Source organism: Populus nigra, chromosome 18 (genome assembly GCF_951802175.1).
Source record: "Populus nigra chromosome 18, ddPopNigr1.1, whole genome shotgun sequence".
Classification (NCBI taxonomy): Eukaryota; Viridiplantae; Streptophyta; class Magnoliopsida; order Malpighiales; family Salicaceae; genus Populus; species Populus nigra.
Genome location: NC_084869.1, coordinates 2,422,482 through 2,445,404, shown reverse-complemented (window position 1 = coordinate 2,445,404; position 22,923 = coordinate 2,422,482). Strand labels below are relative to the sequence as shown.

Here is a 22,923-nt window from a genome sequence, read left to right as displayed (position 1 = left end):
TCGACTAATTCCACAGGCACTGAAATTAATAACCATGTAAATTTCCAGTGGCCCTGAGGTTTGTAAAACTTAAACTAGTAATCTTTAGGGATCAAACTCAAAACCTAACTAATTAAATTATACATTTTAGGATGTAATTTATTAATTTTTTTAAAATATATCAATCAAGCTACTGTAAAGAATATATTTTTGAATTCATCTAAAAAATAATTTAATCTCAAACAATTCATAATAATATTCTCTTTACTGTCAAGAAGTGGAAAAAAAACACCTTCAAAATATTAGGCTTAGAATTTTGCGAATTACAAGATTGATCTTGAAATAAAAAACAGAATTTCATAAAATTTGAAATTTAATTCCTAGGACCTCATCTTGTTACAGAGTGAAAACCCCATTACAACTAAGCCCAACCCACGCTTACCGTGACCCAATTCCATTTCCTTCTTTAGTGATTAAAAAAAATTATTTTTATGTTTTAAAAGTAATTTTAAAATTTTTTAAATTTTAAATTAATATTTTTTTAAATTATTTTAATATACTAATATCAAAAATATTTTTTAAAAAATAAAAAAATATTATTTTAATATATTTTTAAATAAAAAAAACTTTTAAAAAATTATTACCGCAGGAGACATCCAAAACTTAACATGAAAGAAACCATTTTTTCCGGTAGCAGTAGACTACTGTTTTTAAAAAACTAGGGCTTTTAAAGAAGAAGCTCAGCCTAAAACCCCCCCTCTCCGTGGAGAAAAAAAAAAAAAAAAAAGAGAAACACCGCGAGAGAGAGAGAGAGAGAAGCAGTAGAAATGGGTAGCGAACAGGACATGAGTAACTGGACTGATCTGCTTCACTCCTCTACTAAGCTTGTCGAACAAGCCGCTCCTTCTGCTCAGTTCCCTCCTCTTCAGGTTCTTCTTTCCTTTTCCTTTTCCTTCATGTTTTAAAATAACCGTTACAAAACTCTAGTTATACTTATAGTCACCGTTAATCACCATTTTCTTTTCTTCTTATTCAGTAAAGGCGCAACGAAAAATTGAAAAAAATTGAAAGCTTGATTTATTTAACATTGCGAATTTTTTCTTTCGTATTTGGAGAATTATACTGCCTTGTTTGAAGAAGAAGAAATAATTTTTTGCATTTGCGTTCAATTTAATTCCTTTACCGTTTTATTATTCATCAAATAAATATTTTTCTTCTGATTATTATGACAATTAGAAGTAGTGCATTTTGCAGTTTTATTTTAATTTCATGACTTTATATGTTTTTTGTGCATGTTAAAGAGAAACTTAGATCAATTAGAAGCATTATCAAAGAAACTCAAGGCGAAAACCATAAGAACTGAGGCTCCTTCGCAATCTATTGCCGCTACAAGGTTGTTTTTTCCGAGTACTTTCTCATTTTTTCTCTATCAATTTTTAAATACTGTTTTCTGTGATTTCTTGCCCCTTGGAGGCGGCATTTATTGAACTCTTGGGAGTGAGAAGAATCTTGAATGGGTCATGGGTGTGGTTTATATGTATTGTTTGATGTATGCACAGGCTTCTTGCGCGTGAAGGGATAAATGCAGAGCAGCTTGCTCGAGATCTTAAGTCTTTTGAATTGAAGGTAAAATTTAGCTTACATTTTGATTACCATTTATAACCTAGCCTCAGTAGATGTAGTCATGCAAATTTATTTTTCTAAACAGTTGATGAATGACTGTAGAGTACAATAGTCTAATGAAAAACAAGTTTCTTATGTCTTATTGAATGAAATTAAGATTATAATAGTAGTTAGTTAATACGGCCTTGTTTCTGTAAGCATGCTTATCTTGCTTTTGGAAACTATTTTGTAGACAACATTTGAGGATGTGTTTCCTGCCGAGGCAACAAGTGTTGAAGAGTATCTACAACAGGTAGTTTTGCTGTTTAGTTATGATTTGAGCAACAGATCTATGATACTGTTGATATTACTGTCTTTTTTCTTTATTTTCTTCAACTCTATCATCAGTTTTTGTTGGCATAGATAATATTTTTCACCGCTATTCTGTTGACTTTTCAAATGTGTTGTTACATATTCTGTTAAATTTAGTAATGGGTTGTACCAAAGAACTAAAACATGAGCACATAATTATTCTGTTTGCTACATGCTACTTGACGGAAGTGCTCGTTTATTAGTTTTGAAAGTAGAAAAACCTTAAGATTGAATATTAGTTCGTGTAGCATCCCGATCATGGTGAAGTCACTAATGAAATTCCCCCACCCAAAAGCCAAAAGCAGCTGTTCACAGGACTCAGAGAAATACTAGCTGCACCTTCTCTCCATCCTCAATTCTATGAGCAGTTTTTGTTGGCATAGGGAATATTTTACACTTTTATTCTGTTCACTGTTCAAATGTGTTGTTTACATGCTCTGTTAAATTTAGTTATGGGTTGTACCAAAGAACTAAAACATGAACACATAATCATCCTGTTTGCTACATGCTGCTTGACAGAAGAGCTCATGTATTAATATTGAAATTAGAAAAAACTTAAAGATTGAATCTTAGTTTTTGCTATAAACAATGGTTTTTTCTAATCATGTTCTTCTTCTTTCATTTGTCTGAAAAGAAGTAATGATTTTTCTTTCCCCAGAAATGATGACTTTTTGAGACTGCTTAAAGAAGATGATTTTTGAAACTAGCCATCTAATTTGGAAATCTTCTTGTTTGTTTTGTCACTGTATGATGATACCATTTTCTTTCATCATGGTTTTTTATGCATGGAAACTTCTCAAAATTCTTGTGTAGAATTGGTTGAAGGGCAACGTAAAGTTATCCTCCGTAAATGCCTAAGAGATATGGCCAGCAAAATTTCTTGAAAATCTCAAACTTATCTATTGGAACAAACACCATATTGTTTAAGCTTCATATCTGTTTGGAAGGGAAAAGATTTTGGAAGAAAAGCTTCATTAGTTGTCTTAAAATATTTTCCTTTAAGCTTCATGAATTGTCCTAAAGTATTCTTCTTTTTGTGTTAAAGTTTGGAAAAAAGAAAAATAGTAGCTGGAAAGCTGTTCTAATCTTTGAGCTGGTACCAATATTTCTCTATGTAATAGCATAGTTTTGTTTTCCCATCTCGTTGCTGGGAACCTTTGAAGTGAAACTTTCAATGAAGGTGATTATTCTTTCTCCTGTTTCATGAGTTTTTTCGCGTTTAATTCATGGATGGATGATGGTGTTACATGCAATTGGCTGATAAATGATTTAATATCTTAGGCAATACCTTTTCATTTGGTTTTGCAACTCTGCTTTGTCTGAAGTAGTTTCCTCCAACCATTTAGATGAATGCTTTTGCTTCTTAAAAAGTGTTTTTTTTCTGGTTTGATGGTGTTACATTTTGTGCAATTTTTGTCCTTAGGTCCATGAAATGGCAATGGTATCAGCCATTCAGGAAGCTCAGAAGGATAACGTAAGAAGTTTTAATGATTACATGATGAAAGTTTTGGAGGTTAGTGCCATACAACATGTATTTGAAATGTTGGTGTAATTTTGTTTATTGCCAATATATATAAGCTGCTAAAGCAATCACAGTTTCGACTTCTTAGTAGCAATTTTTTATATGGTAAAGTGACTTTAAGTCCCTATACTTTTCCTAATGTTTTACTTACTCTTGAAGTTTTCTTAAATCTGCAATTTTACCCATATATAATAGCTTGCTGGAATAATCCACACAAAATATGGGATTGAACATGGAATATACTAGTTATTTGACTCGAGTTTCACCACGGGTCGGATAATTTCTTTTGGCAAAAATAAATAAATATGCAAGCTTTTCAAACGTGTTTTTTTTTTGTTAAAAAAAATTCTAATTATAAATAAAAAAAATCCTATGCATGCATTAAATTAAATACATTGAGAAGTATTTGTGCCAATAAATGCAAAAAATAAAGTGTCAACGCTTCATTCAACTTGCCTCGCTGCAGGTCAAATAATATTTTTTCTAATGCAAAAGAATTAACATGTAGGTGTTATTAATGCGTTTTTTAACATTGAGTAAAAAATATAACCGTGAATGAAAATGTCGATACTAACATATAATAAAATATAGTTAAAATCATATGCGTAATAAAAAAAATATAAGATCTCAAGCTAATTTTTAACGTGGCAGAAAAATGGAATAATGTTGCAATTGTTACAGTAAAACACCATTTACTTACTTTTCTATAATAATTTTTGAAAAAAAAAGGTGTAGAAAAATATTACAAAAGAATAAAAATAAGAAAAAAAAAAGTATAAATAGGCCAAGTGTATAGTGATAAATATTCAAAGTGTAAAAAATAAAAAAAATAAATTTTGTTTTCAAAAAAAATGTAAAGAAAAAAAAGGAAAAACTTGTTTTCTTTAATAAAAAAAACCCTGAAAATTAACACCATTTCCTTTTAGTATATGTATAATTCAATGCATCTTGGTATTGGTACCCACTAAATTTTCATCCAACCCTGCTAGCTATTCAAATGGACAGGACCCTAGTAAAACAAACTATAGGGGTTGCTGTGCAACCTTTTGAACTTTAAGGAGTGAAGTGGACTATTGTATAAATTAAACTAGTAATATACACTTTGCCCTTAACCTTGTTAATGGCAAAAAAATGTCATAGTATTTTACTTTTGAGCAATTACATTTTCAGAAGTTAAAAATATGTCATAACTAACTTGGTTGTTTGTAGATTTATAAAATTGTAAAACTCACTATCACTGATATATGAAGGGTTCTATGGTGGTAAGAGATAGACAGGGATTTTAGTGGATGTGATTGCCTATTAGAGTGCTAGTGAGATATGTCTTGGTGAATGATTGTACATTCTGTTTAGACTTCTGTGAAAATTATGTTATTCAAAAAGTCACATCTGCAACTAATTAAGAAGGCTAATTTTAGTCTCCTCGAAGTCTTGCTGTTTAATGATGTTGCGCTCCCTTGACTATCTCTCTCAATAAAATCTGTTTTGATTATTATGCCTGCCATGGTGGCAAAGCCTTGGCCCAGTCAGATGGAGGAGGGTGGGAAAGTATACATAAATGAATTTTCAGAGCTGGTTTTGTTATTTAAAGGCACTGTTTTGGGTTCAAGAAGCAAAAGAGACATTGATGACTTCTTAGATGTTTTTGTGCTCGCAAGGTTTTCACTTTGGTTGATCAGCCAAACTTGATATTTTGCAGGAGGATTGGCAAAAGGAAAGACGTGACTTTCTTCAGAGCTTGAGCCGAATTTCATCATTACCCAAGACTAACTTAGTTGATACAAGCACTGGGGTTACTCGTTCTCGTCAAATAGCTTCTCTGGCTTCCAACCCTCATGTTTCTTCTGGTTCATCTGGCATGGAAAATTTACCTTTAGCTAACAAATCCTTTGTGGAGAAAAAAGCTTCAGCATATGCTGAGGCTGTGAAGAATCTGAACCGTGCACGAGAGCGTGGCTCACAGTTTAAAGTAAGGCTGGTTTTGTTCACACCTTTTCTCTATCAAAACTTGTTTCTGCATCTTTTAGAGAGAAATCTACTTCTTGAGGAGCTATAGACTAAAGAAAAATAGTGAATCCAATATTCAACAGCATTTTTTTTCTATGAAATGTACCTCAAGTTTCAGAATGGAGGATTTATCTACTGGAGACTAGAAAGAATATTCCTTATCACTGATAGTTACAGCTGGCATCTCATGGATTTGAGAAAGGCGACACTGAGACAGCCAGCGAATAATCAAGATTTATATGCAGTATTTTGATATCAACTTGCTGGTTGAAAGGCATCTATGCTGTCTCCTTTACATGCTGTTTCCTTGACATGAGGCAGCATATTGAGCTTGCACTGTCCTTTTTATGTTCTTTCTTCTTTTAAATTATCACATCAAAGTATTCTTCAGAAATCTCTAAACTATGTCCTTGGACCATGGGTGACCAGCATTTTTTTCTTATATTTTATATTTTGGTGGTCCAATTCTAGTGATTCAATTTGATAGAGTACCTTGCCTTGATGCTCATTGGGAGCTTATTAAGAAACTTTATCATAGAATTATTATTATTTTTTTACCATAAATAGAAAGTCTAGCATTGAGAACTGGAGATGCATTTTTTGTAGAATTATATTTTTAATCTTTTTTCACCATAAGCTTTTCTGCAATGCACACTTTTGATGTCTGACAGCGCCGGTATCAACTCTAACACAAAATTGGTAAGGGGTTAGATTTTGTTCAAAATACCACTATACCAGAACCATAAGCATCAAATAATCTTAAAGGATATGAGTAGGGGCTATAATTCTAATGAAGTGGCTGAGACTAGAGATTCAGACACTACGATTCTGAGGTATCATGCCTGAGAGGGGATGCATCTTGCATCTGAGGGGTATGGCAATTTATGACATGCATAACACAAATGATTAGACATTTCTTCTCAATTCTCTTCTAACAAACATTACAGCCACGTGCTAGCTTCTTTATGTATGCATCCATGTTAGGCACTCCATAGCTAAGTAACCAAAGATATGTATTAGCATACAAGTACATAGTTTAAAGAAAGCACACGAACACCCATCTTAGTAGCTTCCAAGTTCTTTGAGGGAAAAGATGTTATGCCCATTTGTTCGGATAATATGTTTCCTCAAGCTGTCATATGGAACCTGCATGGCTAGGAAGTAAGAACTTCAAAGACCATTATGCTTCTGTGTCATCTTCTCCTGTGTTTAGGTTCTCCTAACAGGACGCTGGGGTTGTTGATATATGTATAATTTATTTCCTGTAGCCTGCAACAGCTTTCAAGGGTGCTTATGAAAGCTTAGGTGCTGAAGTATCAGGTGGAAAATCTGTTAACATGCAAAAGATATGGCATCTTGTCGAGGTATACTTTTTAACTGTTTTCTTATTTTCCTGAGATAGGTTATAATCGGACTGTTACAGAGTTTTTTAAGTTTTCATATGAACAGTTCTTTATATTTGATAAATCCAGTATATTATTTCATTTTAAAATATTATTTTCCATCTAAAAATATATATACTTTGACAGACATTGGTGGGTGAAAATACAACCATGAAACAGAGTATTTCAAGGAAAATGTCGTTAGTGATTGGTGCAAGGCGCCATCTTGAATGGGGCCATGAAAAATACATCATGGATACAATACAAAATCATCCTGCTCAGGTAATAATTCTTTTACTATTATCTTCTTTTATAGAGAAAATATTATTCTTCAGAACAATTTACATGTTAATGTGTGTGTTCTTATACTCTTTTAGATCACTGCTGCTACTTTTGTTCTTTGCTTCTAACAAAATGTTATTTGGTTGTGTTGATTACCACTCACCATTTTTTTTGTTCTCGTGTCAGGCTGCTCTTGGTGGAGCTGTTGGGAATTTACAAAGAGTTCGTGCATTTCTCCGGGTTCGTTTAAATTATTGCTACTTGACTTGGACTTGCATTCCTGGACTTGTTCATTGTGACTGTCTTTGTTTATGGAAAATTATATGTTCTTGTGTATCTTATCTTTCTGTGCAGATTCGATTGAGGGATTATGGAGTTCTGGATTTTGATGCTGGTGATACTCATAGGCAGCCTCCTGTTGATACCACTTGGCAGCAGGTCATTGATAAATTCATATTTTAGGGTCTTGTTACCTAAGAATATTTTTAGGAGTACTTTTAATTTTTGGTTGTTTAAATGCTTATTAAGTGAAAGCCAGAGGACCATTATTTAAAGGGTTAATAAAGTAGGAATTGCAACAAATCAGTAAGAAAGTAGCCATCGTGTTTTTCTCTCTTTATTACATAGCACAACAATTTATTTGAAATTGCACACTACCACTATCTACACTGTCGTTATAGAGAGACCTCATGTGGCTAAAAATTATGAAGTGGTTTCTATAATTTATATATTTGAAAACAACATTAGCAGTGATGGTTAGGGTAATTTCAGAAACAAGAAAAGTAATTAATTTAAAGTGCATGCATGCATCTGTATTGATTAGTTATATTCATTAATTTGAGTGAAGTCATTAAGCAGAATAGTTAATTCCTTTTGAAGCTACTATGAGAAAGAAAAATACCAGTATACTGACTTTATTTTCTAGCTGTCGTGACAAACCAATCATTCTTCTATCAGAATACAGAATAATTGTGTTTCATAATCTTTTATCCAAAACATCTGTCTCATACTAAATCATATGTTGCTGTCTATAACAGATCTATTTTTGCTTGAGAACTGGGTACTACGAGGAAGCGAGAACTGTTGCCCTGTCTTCCCGTGCTTCACTCCAATTTGCTCCGATGGTACTGATTTTTCACTGCTCAAGATAAAAAGTTATTTTCTTCATTAGCAGCCTTCGTAATCAGCTTTCCCTTTAACAGCTCATGGAGTGGATTAACTCTGGAGGTATGGTGCCTGTGGACATTGCAGCTGCTGCTTCAGAAGAATGTGAGAAAATGTTAAGAATGGGTGATCGAGTGGGTCGAGCTGCATATGACAAGAAAAAGTTGTTGCTCTATGCTGTAGTATCTGGTTGCCGCTGGCAGATTGACCACCTGCTGAGAGATCTTCCAACCCTTTTCAATACTATAGAGGATTTTCTGTGGTTCAAATTATCAGCTGTACGAGATTACCCTGCTGGGACCTCGACTCTGGTCCTGAATGAAAGCTTGGTACCATACAGTTTGGAGGATTTGCAGGCATACTTGAATAAATTTGAGCCATCATATTACACAAAAAATGGGAAAGACCCTCTCGTGTACCCTTATGTATTACTTTTAAGTGTCCAGATGCTACCAGCTATCTTATATCTGTCTAGGGAAGCTGCAGATGAAGGATATGATATTGATGCAGTCCATATATCAATTGCACTAGCAGACCATGGGGTTCTTACTGAAGGTGGTGGAGCTGGGCAAAAACTCGGGGTAATGGATGCATATGCAGAGGTCTCTAGCATAATTAGGCAGTATGGATCTGCATATTTACATCATGGAAATCTCTCAATGGCACTAGAATATTATGCCCAAGCTGCAGCCACAGTAGGTGGTGGAGAAACATCATGGACTGGGAGAGGTAATATTGATCAGCAGAGGCAGAGAAGCTTGATGTTGAAGCAGCTCCTCACTGAGCTTCTGCTAAGGGATGGTGGTATTTATTTTCTTCTGGGTCCAAGAGGTGCTGGAGAAGAAGGTGAATTGGCACGATTTTTGAACGATTTCCAAGCAAGACAACAATTTCTACTTGAAGCTGCTCGCAAGTGTCAAGAGGCTGGACTAGATGAAAAGGTAACTTTTTATTTCCTTGCCTTTTTGACTTTCTTGGTTTCAAATCATTTCATTTTGGGGTTCTTGAGAAAGCCTTCACATCTTTTCTCTAAGTATGCTTCTCTCTTCCTCAAAAAATGTTATCTACTTATTTGTAAAGCAATAGACTAGCTGGCTTTTTTTACCTCTATTAATCTCTTGCCTTACATTTTCTCATTGTTGACTTGCCCTGATATCATTTCCAAAATCCAGTCTATAGAAATTCAGAAGAGAGTTGGGGCATTTGCCATGGCTTTAGATACAATCAACAAGTCCCTGTCAGAAGCAATTTGTGCGCTATCACGTGGTAGATTGGATGGTGAGAGCCGAACTGCTGGTCTCATTAATTCTGGCAATGAGATTCTCGTGACCTTTAAGTATTATCCTGATTTCAGGTAATTCTGATCCTCAGTGTTTTCCTTAGCTTCCTTTTCTTGCGTTGTTGTCATGTTTGGGATGATAGTTTGCTTGTGATATTTTTTACTAGATTACAAGTGCTCAAGCATAATATAGTTAAAGATGAAGCACCAGAAGCTTCTACTTCATGGTTTATATTGTCATCATTGTCTGCGACCTACGCTGTAAATTTAATATTAAATTGTAATTGACAGGAGAAATATCAAACCCTTGTTGAAACTCAAGTTGTTGATGATGACACATGACTTTACCTGATCTATGCTGACAACTTTTTTGGTTAACATTTCATGCACGGAGCAAGTACTAAATTGTTTATCAATTTTCTGAATTCTTCACACAGTTTATTAGTCTTTCACCTTTATTTTTGCACTCATTTTACACCAATGATGTTTTCTTATTGTTGAACTTTGTGATGGTGCTGGATTCTCAGCTCTTGAACTTTATCCCTGCCATCAATTCAAGTTTTGGACTTTTACTGAAATCGATGAATTCTGAACTGTTGTGATTCTAGCAATATGATAAGGTTACTAAAGTTCGCTAAACAAGTTCCTTTGAATTTTTAGCATCCCGTCTCTATGGCTTCTATAGTTTTCGATATCAAAGTGATGTTTTTTTTTTTATGTCTTCTCTATAGAACTTAATCACTTGGTTATGATGTCTAGTTTTCAAGAAAGAGACCTTGTCCTAGAGCAAGAAACCGTGTTGAGGCAGCTTGAGGCGATATTATCTGTTCTCAAGTTGGCAAGACTGGGTCATTTTCTTGATGCTTTAAGGGAGCTTGCCAAACTTCCTTTTCTTCCATTGGATCCACGAGTGCCAGATATCACTGTTGATGTTCTTCAGAATTTATCCCCTCGTGTTCAGGATTGTGTGCCACACCTTTTGAAGGTTGCTTTAACATGTTTGGATAATGTGACAGATTCTGATGGATCACTTCGTGCCATGAAAGCAAAGGTATTTTAAAAAATTCATGCTCAGATCTTGTTATTTTTCCTTTGTAGGTATAGATGCACCATTGCAAATGCTATTTTTCATGTGATCTCCTTGAAATTGCTTGCTGCATCTGTAGTTTCAGAAGATAGTGGGTGAAGGTTGTTAAAAAGTGTAACCTGGATCATAGTCTTGTATGTTCTTATGTTCTGGACGTATGAAATCTTTGGAATTGCGAGGAGAATGTGAGTGGGTACAATTGGTATTGCAATAGAATCTGTGGGATCATAGTATCATATAATCTTTAATTTTTGAAGCAATTTAAGTCCTGTTTGCGTACTGATCAGTCTGAAAGTCTAGATAGGCTTCCTTACTGATTTCAAGGCAATCTTTCAATTTTTACGGACATATCAAGTTTTTAAACTTTTTCTTTTTTCATGATTACATTCTCAATTTTTATTTTTATCAATTGTGTTGCTCATCTTTTGATAACATCACAATGAAGCGCCTCAATGGACATCTATTAGAAATTTGTTGATATGTCTGTTGAACGATGACATGTGCACCAAAATCTTCCAAGAAAAATGATCAATGCTGTGAGCATGAGTATAAAATATGAGTTCTGTTTTGCTAAGCTCAAAAGGTATTTCTTTAAGACGTTCTAAGCATGAAATCTTTGTTGTGAATATGTTTCTTAGTTTAATTGATGATATGGCAAACCTAGAATGACATCAATCCTAAATCCTTTTTGTTAAAGTGTTGGTGTTCAAGTCATCATTTTATGGATAGGTTCGCAAATTCCTAGCAGACATCCATCAAGGCACGTGAATGTGTTATTATTAAATATTAATAGATGAACAACTCCATTGATAAAAATTAAAGTTGAGACACCCAAGTGTGAAAATTGAAAAAGTTCAGATACTTGATGGATTAAACTTGAAAAGTGAGAAGGCCTATTTAATTAAAAAATGATGATGATGAGCTAGAAAAATGATTAAATTGATTTTGATAATTTTCCTACGGATTATATGGGGTTATGAAAAAATTCGGAGATTTTAACGATCAAAATCACATCTATGCAATAATGTACTCATATATGCTGCCATATGCATTCTCATGCACAGTTCTAATTTATTTGATTTGGTCTGTATTTCTTTGTTTTCTATGGGCTTTTCTAGTTATAAATCGTTGGATTTGCAAATATAGTGGCCATTGGCAATAATTTAATATTGAAAATGAATGGATGGATTTTGATATTCTCAATTTAGATGGTAATTATGGCTGAAAATGTGGTTTTTCTGTTGAGATGTGGCACAAAATGTTATTGCCTCACGATTACGTTTTCTTTTCTTTCTTTTCTTTTTCCTCTGCCCTTTGCAGATTACACAGTTTATTGCAAACAATATGAGTCGGAACTGGCCTCGGGATTTGTATGAGAAGGTTGCTCGAAGTTTGTGAAGTAAATAAGCTGTGGTGGTTTGAGAGGCAAGATGACCCTCTGGTTGACCAATCCGTGATAGATGCAGCGTTTCAGGTTATCATACATCTAGCTCTTTGAAGTAACAGTCTATGAAAATTTAACCTAACCAATATGAGTGTTTCTTGGTGAGGAAATGCTGCTGTTTCGAAACGAACTGTGCAAATTTGTATTAAAAACTTGCAAGATCCTTCTGTCAATAGTTCTCAACTCTGAAATGTGAGCTCGATATGTGTAATCCTTTTGGATAAAGATGATGCTGCAAATTTTTCGTGTCATTAACCAGTAATCGAAAGCTAGATGGATATCAACTAGGAATTCTGATAATTGACAGGTTTGCATTTCGAACGAGGGATTTTAGCTTCTGGTTGATGGAAAGGCTCAAGATAGAAAGATTTGTTTGAGTGACGGCAAAAGAGGCCCTATATTGAAGATGTTCCTGGCAAAGCCGAGGAGTTATATGATATATCCAGATGTTGTAATTTTAAGACCTTTAAAGGAATTGAAACCATCAACGAGATGCTTAAACTCATATAGGATTTAGAAATGTTAAAAATAATTTTAAATTAATTTTTTCTAGTTTTTTTAAATTATTTTAATTTATTAATGTTAAAAATAATTTTAAAAAAATATTATTTTAATATATTTCTAAATAAAAACAATCTCCGGCACAGCAGTATTATCACCCTCGTATGCCATGCACTGAGGGTTTTGGCCCGGCGGTGGGAGGGGCTTGTCTCCTTCCACTGCTCCTGGGTTCGAGTCTTCATGTGTAGCATGTCATCCCCGTGGTGCCTTACATGCTTACTGGGTTTGTATGGTGTTTAGTGAGCTGTGGGATTAGTCGTGTTGTGCGCAAGCTGGTCCGGATACCCATGTAAATTAAAAAAAAAAAAAACAAAGCATCTCATCTCGCGGATTAATGAGCACGTGTTGTCCAAGTGCAAGAGAAGCTAATTAATAGAAAAATGGCAAGTGGCCAGCTGTGATGCTACTGTCCCCGTTTCCTGGGATTTTCTACGATCTCATCCGCTGAATGCCACTTGCTTTATTCTTCTCACCCAATAATCCAAGAAAATTAGTTGTCGTTGACACCTGCTTTACTCTCTTGCATTTTTTTATAATTATTATTTACAGTAGCATTATTAAACCCAACTCGCACTCCCACACTTTATGTTCAATTGAATGAGAATTAAATTAAAAGGTATTTAAAAGTAAAATAATGGTTATTTTTTACAGTTTTTTTTATTTGAATATATATTAAAAAAATATTTTTTAAAAAAATATTTTTAATATCAATACATTAAAACAATTTAAAATCATAAAAAATTAATTTGAAGTAAAAATTAAAAATTAAAAATTTTCAAAACCATTTTTTAATGCAAGAACAAACATAATATAATTAAATTTGATTACTTCAATAGGTATATTCATGATTTGATTAAATTGTTTTTTTAAATTAAAATATCATTATTTTAATAATTTTAAAAAATAATCTTAAAATGATGTTATTTTGAATTAATTATAATTAATCTGGGTTAATCTACCCCACTTATAATTTTAAACTTAAATGGCTAAAGTTTCATAATTATAATTTACATGTGGGAGTGAATATAAAAAATTAAAATTAATACAACTTGTTATAACTTTTGGCAAAAATTTAACGTTCTTCAAATTTTCAAAAAGAAATTTTGAGAGCCATTAATATGTGCTATTGTGTTTTCTCATATATATATATATATATATATATATATATATATATATATATATATATAATCTATAATTTAAAAAAAAATCGAGTAGATTATTTTAGTAAAAAAAACTAATTTTTATTTATAGAATAAAAAACTATAATTTTAAAACATGATCAGGAATAAAGGCGTGATTAGATTTCGGGTCACGAATTTAAAAAATAATCTATAATTTTTATAATTTTAATCGAGTATTTAAAACAAAACCAAAAACTAATGTGTGAAGTTGACTTTAGGAGTAGATGCATCAACAAATAATAGCTCTCTTAATCAATTTCTGAAACACAAACAAAAAAAGAAAAGAGAGGCAAAATGCTTCGATTGGATTCTTCCATTGTTTCAGTGATTGTAATTCTCCTTTTATTTCCTTTCTTTATAGTTTCCCTTCCAATTCAGGATAAATTTCTTGAATGTCTCTCACTAAATTCTGAATCCTCCTTTCCTTTCTCCACTATCTTGTACACTCCAAACAACTCTTCATTCACTAATGTCTTGCTATCCACTGCTCAAAATCTCAGGTTCGCATTGCCTTCAGTGCCGAAACCTGAGTTTATTTTCACACCGTTGCAAGAATCCCATGTCCACACTGCTGTTGTTTGCTCAAAACAGCTTGGAGTTCAGATTAGAGTTCGCAGTGGAGGCCATGACTTTGAAGGACTCTCTTACACCTCCGTGATTGATACACCTTTCATTGTGGTAGACCTGGGCAAGCTTCGTTCCATTAGCGTTGACACCAAGCGTAAGAGTGCGTGGGCTCAAGCAGGTGCTACAGTTGGTGAACTTCACTATAGGATTTCAGAGAAAAGTAAAAATCTTGGCTTCCCAGCTGGTGCTTGTCCCAGTGTGGGTCTTGGTGGGCACCTTTCAGGAGGTGGATATGGCCCTTTGTTTAGAAAATATGGCCTTTCTGCAGACAGTGTCATTGATGCTCGTATAGTTGATGTTCAGGGAAGGCTCCTTGACCGGAAAGCCATGGGAGAAGATCTTTTTTGGGCAATCAGAGGAGGTGGAGGAGCCAGCTTTGGAATCATTACTGCCTGGAAAGTAAAACTGGTTCCTGTACCATCAACTGTGACAGTTTTTAGGGTTTTCAGGTTCTTGGAACAAGGAGCTACTGAGCTCCTCTATAGATGGCAACAAGTTGCTAATAAATTTGATGCGGATCTTTACTTAGTCGTAGGCATACGACCAGCTATTGCTAGTGACACAGGTAAAAAAACTGTAAGAACTATCTATAGTGGCTTGTTTCTTGGTGATACCAGCAGACTCCTCGAAGTGATGCAAAAAAGTTTCCCTGAATTGGGTTTAGCAAGGAAGGATTGTATTGAAATGGACTGGATCGGTTCAGTTCTTTATGAAGCTTTCTTCCCCACCAATTCAACTCCTGAAGTCTTACTTCAGAGGAAGAATTTATTCCCGGCTTACACCAAAAGCAAGTCAGACTTTGCCCAAAGTCCCATATCTAAAACCGCACTCAAAGGGTTATGGAAAATTTTCTTCCAAGAAGATAAGCTTGCTACCTTACTAATTCCTTATGGTGGAATGATGGATAAAATTTCAAAATCTGAGATTCCTTTCCCTCATAGAAAGGGTAACTTGTTCATGCTTGAGTATGCGACCAACTGGAATGATCCCTCGGAGAGTGCAACTCAAATTGATTGGGCTCGAAAGGTTTATGAGTACATGACACCTTATGTTTCCAAGAATCCAAGGGAAGCATACCTCAATCACAGGGACATTGATCTGGGCATGAACGAGAAGGCTAACACAAGCATCGAAGAAGCGCGGGTTTGGGGAGCCAAGTACTTCAAGGGTAACTTCAACAGATTGGTAAAGGTGAAGACCAGAGTTGATCCTGAAAACTTCTTCAGGTATGAACAGAGCATCCCACCTCATCCTCGTACCATGAGAAAATGAAACTGTTTGGCTGGAGAAAGATTGTTTAGATATCTTTCTAGGTGTCTTCACTAGTCCTGCGTCCTAGATTTGTTTAGATATCTTTCTAGGTGTCTTCACTAGTCCTGTGTCCTAGATTAAAATTAATAAGAAATTGAGTTCATCGGGGTTACAATATTATTGTAAAAGAATGGTGTAATAAACTGCCCATTCCCTCTTATAATGTGATAAACTTCTTCAGGCATAAAATATTTCGAGTCACATGCATCCTCGGTTAAAAATAAATAAATTTATTCAAGTAATATATTGTTAGACAACAAGCAAATATTTATTTTCTTCGGATTGTGGGCATGCATCAGTTGGTAGACTCAGAAGTGTATTATCTCCAGTACATTTCTGCGTGACCAGGAGCTCTCATAGTACAGAATTACCAGCAAGAGCAGATGCATCAAATCTGTGAAGCTGGGTGCTTAGTGGAATTCTCTCTGACAAGTTATTTTAGGAGAAGGCCGAGTAACCCACAAATGTTAGATCAGGCATGGTGGCTGCAATTATGCCGGATGATTGATTTCCTGAGAAATCAAGTGATCGCAACTGTTTCACTGGAGTGATTAGTCCGGTCAAATTGTTCATCAATAGGCTCAGCACAACCAGGTCTCAATGACTCATTATGCATTCAGGAATTTCTCCCATTTAATTGTTTCCAGCCAGATCAACAATCAGCCGCCGACTGGGGATCTGGTCACGCTCGAACCCTCTTCCTGTCCATCAAATCAAGGCTTCCTAGATTGCTTGGCAACGGAGATTATTGAAGTGATGTACGTACTACAACTCTGATCATTTGATTACCCTTTCTGAAGCCTGAAACTAAAGTTCTCGAGGCAGTTTGGTGTGATTTCTGAGAAGAATTCAATGAGAGGTCCAATACCTGAATTGATGTTGCGGGTGCTGTGGGGTATGCTTCCATAGAAGGAATTTAATTGTAGGGAAAGAAATATCGTGACTGACGGGCTTTCCTCGATCCAAGCTGGGATTTCTCCAGGGCCCAGATAATTTATTTCAACTTGGTTCCAATATTTCAACATACTGAGATTCCATGAAACTCCATGGAGGCTGTTGTTGCATAAATTCAATGCTCAAGCTGCAACAATGATCCCTTGGAATTTGAAATTTCACTTGACAACTTGTTGCAAGACAGCCTTGTAAATGCAGAAAGCTGAAGATATCCACAACATATGATCGCATTCAAAAATGTCATAGGCCTAAAGTTACAAGCACAGGCAGACAGGAAGGATCACTTGGAAAGAGTTCAGATTATCAGGGATCAGGCTCAAAACACAAAGCACAACGAATTTATCAAATCACTCAAATCCTGGCTTTATTCCTATAGCTGCTTAGCAACTGATCTCTCCATCATTACCAAAGTCCATTCTCTTGTTTAATCTCCGAGATTTTTTATCGAGGTTTGCTTCAAGAAATTATTTATTCTCTTTTTTAATCGGTGTTATTATTTCAGGCCATAAGCCACAGAACTTTGCCAGTCCATGTGTCCATCCCAATAAAAGACTACCATGCATTTATTCGATATAGCTACCAGAACATAAAATGTAATGCGGCAATGTTTAGAAAAGAATTTATAGAACATGACGGAGAAGATCATCTCAAAATGTTGAGGTTCATTCAGCATAAATCACTTGAACATCCTTCCACTTTCATTAAAAGACCAGCAACACCATTAAATTAATCTACCGACTACAGGCACAGCTGTTACATAACACATCAAAATATGTTCAACCTTGAAGCAGAAAGAAAAATTTCGATGCTTCGAGTAAAGACAGATGATTCGAAGAAAGGTGATTTACCAAAATATGAATACAGCAACAAGCTACACAAACAATGATGAAGACTTCTCCACAAGCAAAAGAACCATGATTCTGGGGCAGCAGAGAATCCTGGTACCAGAAACACAGTATTAATAAACAAATTATAAGTCTGTAATATTTATTTTCCACTTTGTTATGAGCAATTTGAACCAAAGCCAATTCTGGATAACCAAAAAGAAGAATAACATGTTACCTTGCAAGCATAATGTGTAAAGACTGTCTCTCAAACCTAACTGCAAGAGTTTGGGTGCGGCCTTTTTTGTTTTGCCTTATGCGCTCTCAGTATCAAGCAGAGGAATTCCAATGATTCATCCAAAAACTGGAAATAGCCATGTCTCCAAGAATGCTTGAGCAGTAATGCACCCGAAAATCCAATAAAAAATACAAAAAAACCATTTTCCATGCCAATATAAAACCACATACTGAACTCATGCACAGTTTTTTTATTGTCTTGGATTACATCATTCATCACTGGCCTTTGAGGCACATCAACATCTCCAAGGCATTTCTTGGTGAATGGTGGACCACACAGTGCAGGATTGCCTGTAAAAGCTGATGCATCAAAGCTTTGAAGCTGAGTGCTCAATGGAATTTTCCCAGACAAATTATTGTAGGAGACATTCAAGCAACTTAAAAAATTTAGAACAGCCATTGTGAATGGAATTGCACCGTAGAAATGATTTCTTGACAAATCGAGAGATTCTAAAAATGTCAACTGACCAATCTTTTGAGGGATTACTCCAGTTAAATTATTTCCTGACAAGTTCAGTGCAACCAACCCAAGCAGGCCAGTTATTTCCTCTGGAATTTCTCCAGATAGATTGTTGCCTGAAAAATCAATGACTCGCAACAGTCCAAGAGTTCTCTCAAATTCATAATCTCTTCCTTTCCATCCAACCCATGCCTTGTTGATATAGTAGCCTCCAGAAAAAACTGCTCCACGTCTCTTTGTCAAGTAAAGATTGTCAATGACAGTTTCTGCTTCCCCTCTTAGAACCATAGCAGTTAGATTGTTGAGACACTCTGGTATGGCTCCAGTGATATTGTTTAGGGAGAGGTCCAAGATCCTAATATTTCTTAGCTGACAAATATGTGGCGGGATGCTTCCAAGGAATTCATTAGATTGAAGGGAAAGGAACATCAAGGATGAGAGGCTTTCTCCTATCCAAGCTGGTATTTCTCCTGATAATCGATTTTCACCAAGGTCCAAAAATTTCAACATGCTACAGTTTTTTAAAGACACCGGCAATTCTCCGTGGAGTTTATTGTTGTGTAAACTCAATGTTTGAAGGAGAAACAATGATCCGACAGAGCTTGGAATTTTGCCTGACAAGTTGTTGTTAGCCAGATTCAGAACAACCAGTCCCTTCCAATCCGTGAAACAATTTGGAAGTTGTCCAGACAACAGATTGTTTGACAGATCAAGGAAGCTCAATATCTCACCAGTAATATTGCATATATGAGAAATTGGCCCTGAAAATAAATTGTTAGAAAGAATCAATGAGGATGTCGTAGAAGGAAAAGCTGGCAGTAGACCCTCAAACAGATTAAAACTCAAATCAAACCCAGGGAATGTACCATCGACCACATCAACTGACAATAAATCTGGCAGCGTTCCCCTCATCAAGTTGTGAGATAGATTTAAGAAAGCCAAGGTAGGCAACAGGTTCCAAAACCAATTAGGGATTTTATCTGAAATATTAGCACTGGAGATATCAAGCAAATGGGCATTTCTCTGAGTTCGAAGCCATCGTGGGAAAAAAGGCCCCAAGTTGCATGAACTAAGACGAATGGTGTTCAATTGAAAAGTGGGGTCCCAATCAGATTTGAATCTCAAAACTAAGGAATTATAAGACAAATCCAAGTTCTGTAACTTGGAGAGGTTAGAAAAATGTTCTCCAGACACCACACCTTGAAAAGAATTAAAAGAAACATCAAAATGCTCAAGCTTGGAAAGGAATCCAATACTTTCAGGTATACGCCCATTGAGTAGATTATATGAGATATCCAATTCTCTCAAGGAAGAAAATCTAGCAATATCAGGCAATGAACCATGAAGTTGATTCTGACATAATCTCAAAATCTCCAGTGAGCTCTCTGTGCGTCCGTATAAGTTCTGCACGAGATCCGAAAGGTCCTCGCTGATATGGTTGTGGCACAAATCTAGCACATGCAAGCTGCACATCTCCCCAAGAGATCTTGGAATGCCACCTTCAAGCTGATTACCGGAAAGAACAAGATTTGTGAGGGCACTCATGTTTCTGAATGCATCTGGAATCGAACCTTTTAACTGGTTACCAGAAAGGTCAAGGTCAACCAGGCTTTTACTAAAGTTGTACAGCCAGGGGTATATCGCAGAAGAAAGATTGTTATTAGAGAGATGAAGGACAGCAAGAAATTTAGAAGAGTTGGCAAAAGAAAGAGGTGAAGGAATTATATCTGGAAGACTACACTGATTCAATCGCAGTTCTTTTAGGCGCGGGAGGTTTGTAATCACTTGCAGCCAGTCATTTACCTTACTGAGGTTGGAACCACTTAAATCAAGACGCTCCAGAGAAGAAAGATGAGAAAGCCAGTCAAGATTTTCTACACTGGCATCAAAACTATAGCTGAGATCAAGAGACTGCAATCTTGAGAGGTTCCCAAGCTGACAGGGAATAGTTACAGTGAAAAAGTTGTAGGAGAGGTTCAAGTATCTCAGGCTGGTTAAGGAGCCAATAAAATCCATCATACTCTCATCAAAATTATTCAAACTCAGGTCCAAGTAATTCAAATACTGTAACTCTAGTAATGAATCACTAACCTTACCTATTAGAGGCTTAAAATGATGGTCGTACACAGGTGAGGAATGGAGATCAAGCAAAGTAACATGACCAGTTATGTTGTCACAGCCAACTCCTCTCCATTTGCAGCAATCTCTCTTCTCTTCTTCACCCCCCCAAGAAGAAAGAACACCATAATCATCAATAAGGTCTTCTTTGAACTGAAGAAGTGCTCGTCTCTCCCTCTCTATGCACCTAAACTTGGCACCTCTTACCCCTGTAATGAATTCAGGAAGAGGGTTTATGTGCAACAATACAAGCACAATAAGCGGAACATAATTTTTGTGCATTATTATCACTATGATCAAAATAAAAAATGAAGCTTGAAAGCTTTGTTGGGTTCTTTTAATTCTGGTTTCTGGGAAGTCAGGACCTTTAAAAAAAAGAAACCAAGTTGACTTGGAAGGTTGACTCATCAAGTCTGGAGTGAGGTAGAAGTTGGATTTTGTCACACCCCACCATAAAAAAATCTTCCAGCACAAGGCCACTTATTGTTTAGTGACTCTAACGAAACCAAATTTTAATTCTAATCCATTAATCTACAAATTATAAGACAAGCAACTCCTCTCATGATCATCTTCATCGCCAGCACAGCCTAGAAGCCCACCATCTCTATTAGTGCATCAATACATAATTTTGTTATATGGAAGGAGATCCCAACTAAACAGAAAAAACAAAGCTATGAAGTTTCAGAGAAATCATTGTGGAAAAAAAAACAAACAACTTATGTGCAATTGCAAGAATTTGAACTATCTTAGAGATGGCGTGTAACAGACACATTCTCTCAAACAAGTAGCAGCATCAAAATCCAAACCCAGTAACAAGCTTCAAAACCCAGTAACAAGCTTCAAAACCCAAGCCAATTCAGCATACCAACAAGGCAATCATAGCAACGATCACCTAAGAGATGCTAACCGAGGAACCAATAGGAGAGGAATATAAACAGGTTTCGCGTCATCGGAGATCTGCTTATCGGTCCACTTGTCGTCGGATACATGCTTGTTCGACCGCCAAAGCTGGTGGCAGTGGCATGCTGCTGCTGTTAAATTCGAGGAAATGGGACATCGGAGAGAGAAATTCGTTTATTTTTTTATTTACTTACCTGGGTGCAATATCTCCGATCTTGTAAAACCAAAGGCAAGAAAAAACCTTATTTTATTTCACTTCGTGCCCGTTCTGGAAGTAATTCCAGATTTCCAATTAGTATGAAAAGTTTAATATATAGTATATAACATTAAGGGTTTCAAATTTTCAATGGATCGAATAGGAACAGGATTTCGCTCTACTTTTGACTTGGAATATCTAAATTCATCCTTCACTTTTGCCTCTAACCTGGTCAGATCGGATCTGATGAAGAACTTTTTTCACCCGGCATGTTCCCTATCTGACCCACTTTTAATTTGATTAGATGAAGTTTTAAAAATAAAATCTAACTTAACAAAAAAACAAAAAAAAACCTATACCTTCATCCATAAATTCAAGAATTTAAATTAAATTATTGTTTGTGCAACATAAAAAAAAATCCAGACTATTCATGCTAGGCCTGAACAACGTGCCCTTCAAGCCGTGCAGGCCTAGACCGAACAGCATGCCCTCCTGACCTTTCAGACGAGGCTTGAACGGCTTGACATTCAAACTAGACCCGAACGGACAACTCCATTCAGACCATTCAGGCCAAGCCTAAAACAGGCTGACCACCATGCCTTTTGAGCTCAGCCCAACACCCCGCAAATTCTTAGGCACACACCTTAAGGCAAAGCGATGAGTCCCAGGGAAGTCAGTATTGTGTCGCATTCTCCTTGGTAACTTTACTCTTCTTGGCCAATGGATACTTTTTGATCACACAAGGCCAAGAGCTACGTTGCTCTTCCCCTCCTCCACACATTATTCTCCTAGCCATTCACATCTCCTCCTGGTCAACACCTTCGGTCACCACCACCTCCTAGCCTCCTCTTGTCACTACCTAATTCACATATCCTAGATGTCACTAGTTGAATGCCCGTGCTATGGGTTTATTTTTTATTTTTATAAAAAATATTATAAAAATTTATAATATAAAAAATAATATTTTTTTAATATTAATAATAATTTTTAATTATTCTATAATAATACAAACGATAATATTTTTAATATTCATACTATTAATTATAATAAAAATAATAATTTTTATAACACAAATAATAATATTTTTAATATGAACACTTTAAATTATAAGAGAAATAATATTTATAACATACATTAATATATTAAGAAAACCGATATGGGGTTGGATGTGGAGGTGTCCAGGTCCAACATGGTGATAAACGTGGATGCGTCTAGGCCTAACGCGGGGTTAAACACAGTCGCATCTAGACCCAACACGGGGTTTGGCGTGGACTCCCGGGCCCAACATAGCATTACCAGAAAAGAAAAATCATATAGTTGATTTGAGTAATAAAATTAAAAATTATTATTATTTGTGCCATGAATATTATCATT

At 35.5% G+C, this 22,923-nt stretch overlaps 3 protein-coding genes across 5 annotated transcripts; 2 read left to right on the top strand and 1 right to left on the bottom strand.

The window, feature by feature from the left end:
- Positions 1-679: 679 nt before the first annotated feature.
- Positions 680-12,371, top strand: LOC133678626 (nuclear pore complex protein NUP93A-like). The gene is made up of 15 exons (XM_062101009.1): positions 680-908; positions 1,281-1,372; positions 1,539-1,605; positions 1,835-1,894; positions 3,377-3,466; positions 5,175-5,444; positions 6,751-6,846; positions 7,012-7,146; positions 7,333-7,386; positions 7,501-7,584; positions 8,184-8,270; positions 8,349-9,251; positions 9,483-9,664; positions 10,349-10,640; positions 11,997-12,371. The coding sequence occupies exons 1-15, from the start codon at positions 807-809 to the stop codon at positions 12,072-12,074; spliced, it is 2,592 nt and encodes an 863-aa protein (XP_061956993.1). The 5' UTR covers positions 680-806; the 3' UTR covers positions 12,075-12,371.
- Positions 12,372-14,070: 1,699 nt separating this feature from the next.
- LOC133678520 (monolignol oxidoreductase AtBBE-like 15) lies at positions 14,071-17,325 on the top strand. The gene is made up of 2 exons (XM_062100836.1): positions 14,071-15,715; positions 16,100-17,325. The coding sequence occupies exons 1-2, from the start codon at positions 14,157-14,159 to the stop codon at positions 16,104-16,106; spliced, it is 1,566 nt and encodes a 521-aa protein (XP_061956820.1). The 5' UTR covers positions 14,071-14,156; the 3' UTR covers positions 16,107-17,325.
- Positions 16,011-22,425, bottom strand: LOC133678519 (receptor-like protein EIX2). Of its 3 annotated transcripts, none has more exons than XR_009835985.1 (3): positions 17,817-22,424; positions 17,603-17,692; positions 16,011-16,956 (listed from the first exon to the last, which is right to left on the bottom strand). XR_009835985.1 is itself a non-coding variant. In XM_062100834.1 (3 exons), exons 1-2 carry the CDS (start codon positions 21,440-21,442, stop codon positions 17,853-17,855), a joined length of 2,892 nt encoding a protein of 963 aa, XP_061956818.1. In that variant the 5' UTR covers positions 21,443-22,425; the 3' UTR covers positions 17,397-17,692; positions 17,817-17,852. The 3 variants fall into 3 exon arrangements, 2 of the variants coding, with proteins under 2 accessions (XP_061956818.1, XP_061956817.1); XM_062100834.1 differs by lacking the exon at positions 16,011-16,956 and having other exon boundaries at positions 17,397-17,692; positions 17,817-20,662; positions 21,361-22,425; XM_062100833.1 differs by lacking the exon at positions 16,011-16,956 and having other exon boundaries at positions 17,397-17,692.
- Positions 22,426-22,923: the final 498 nt, after the last annotated feature.

Excerpts from the sequence above, each read along its gene's own strand:
- LOC133678520 (XM_062100836.1), top strand. The coding sequence starts at position 14,157 with ATGCTTCGATTGGATTCTTCCATTGTTTCAGTGATTGTAATTCTCCTT.
- LOC133678519 (XM_062100833.1), bottom strand. The coding sequence starts at position 20,861 with ATGAGTCAACCTTCCAAGTCAACTTGGTTTCTTTTTTTTAAAGGTCCT.
- LOC133678626 (XM_062101009.1), top strand. The coding sequence starts at position 807 with ATGGGTAGCGAACAGGACATGAGTAACTGGACTGATCTGCTTCACTCC. Across the intron at positions 909-1,280 it reads CTCAGTTCCCTCCTCTTCAG|AGAAACTTAGATCAATTAGA; the intron begins GTTCTTCTTTCC and ends TGCATGTTAAAG. Across the intron at positions 5,445-6,750 it reads AGCGTGGCTCACAGTTTAAA|CCTGCAACAGCTTTCAAGGG; the intron begins GTAAGGCTGGTT and ends TATTTCCTGTAG.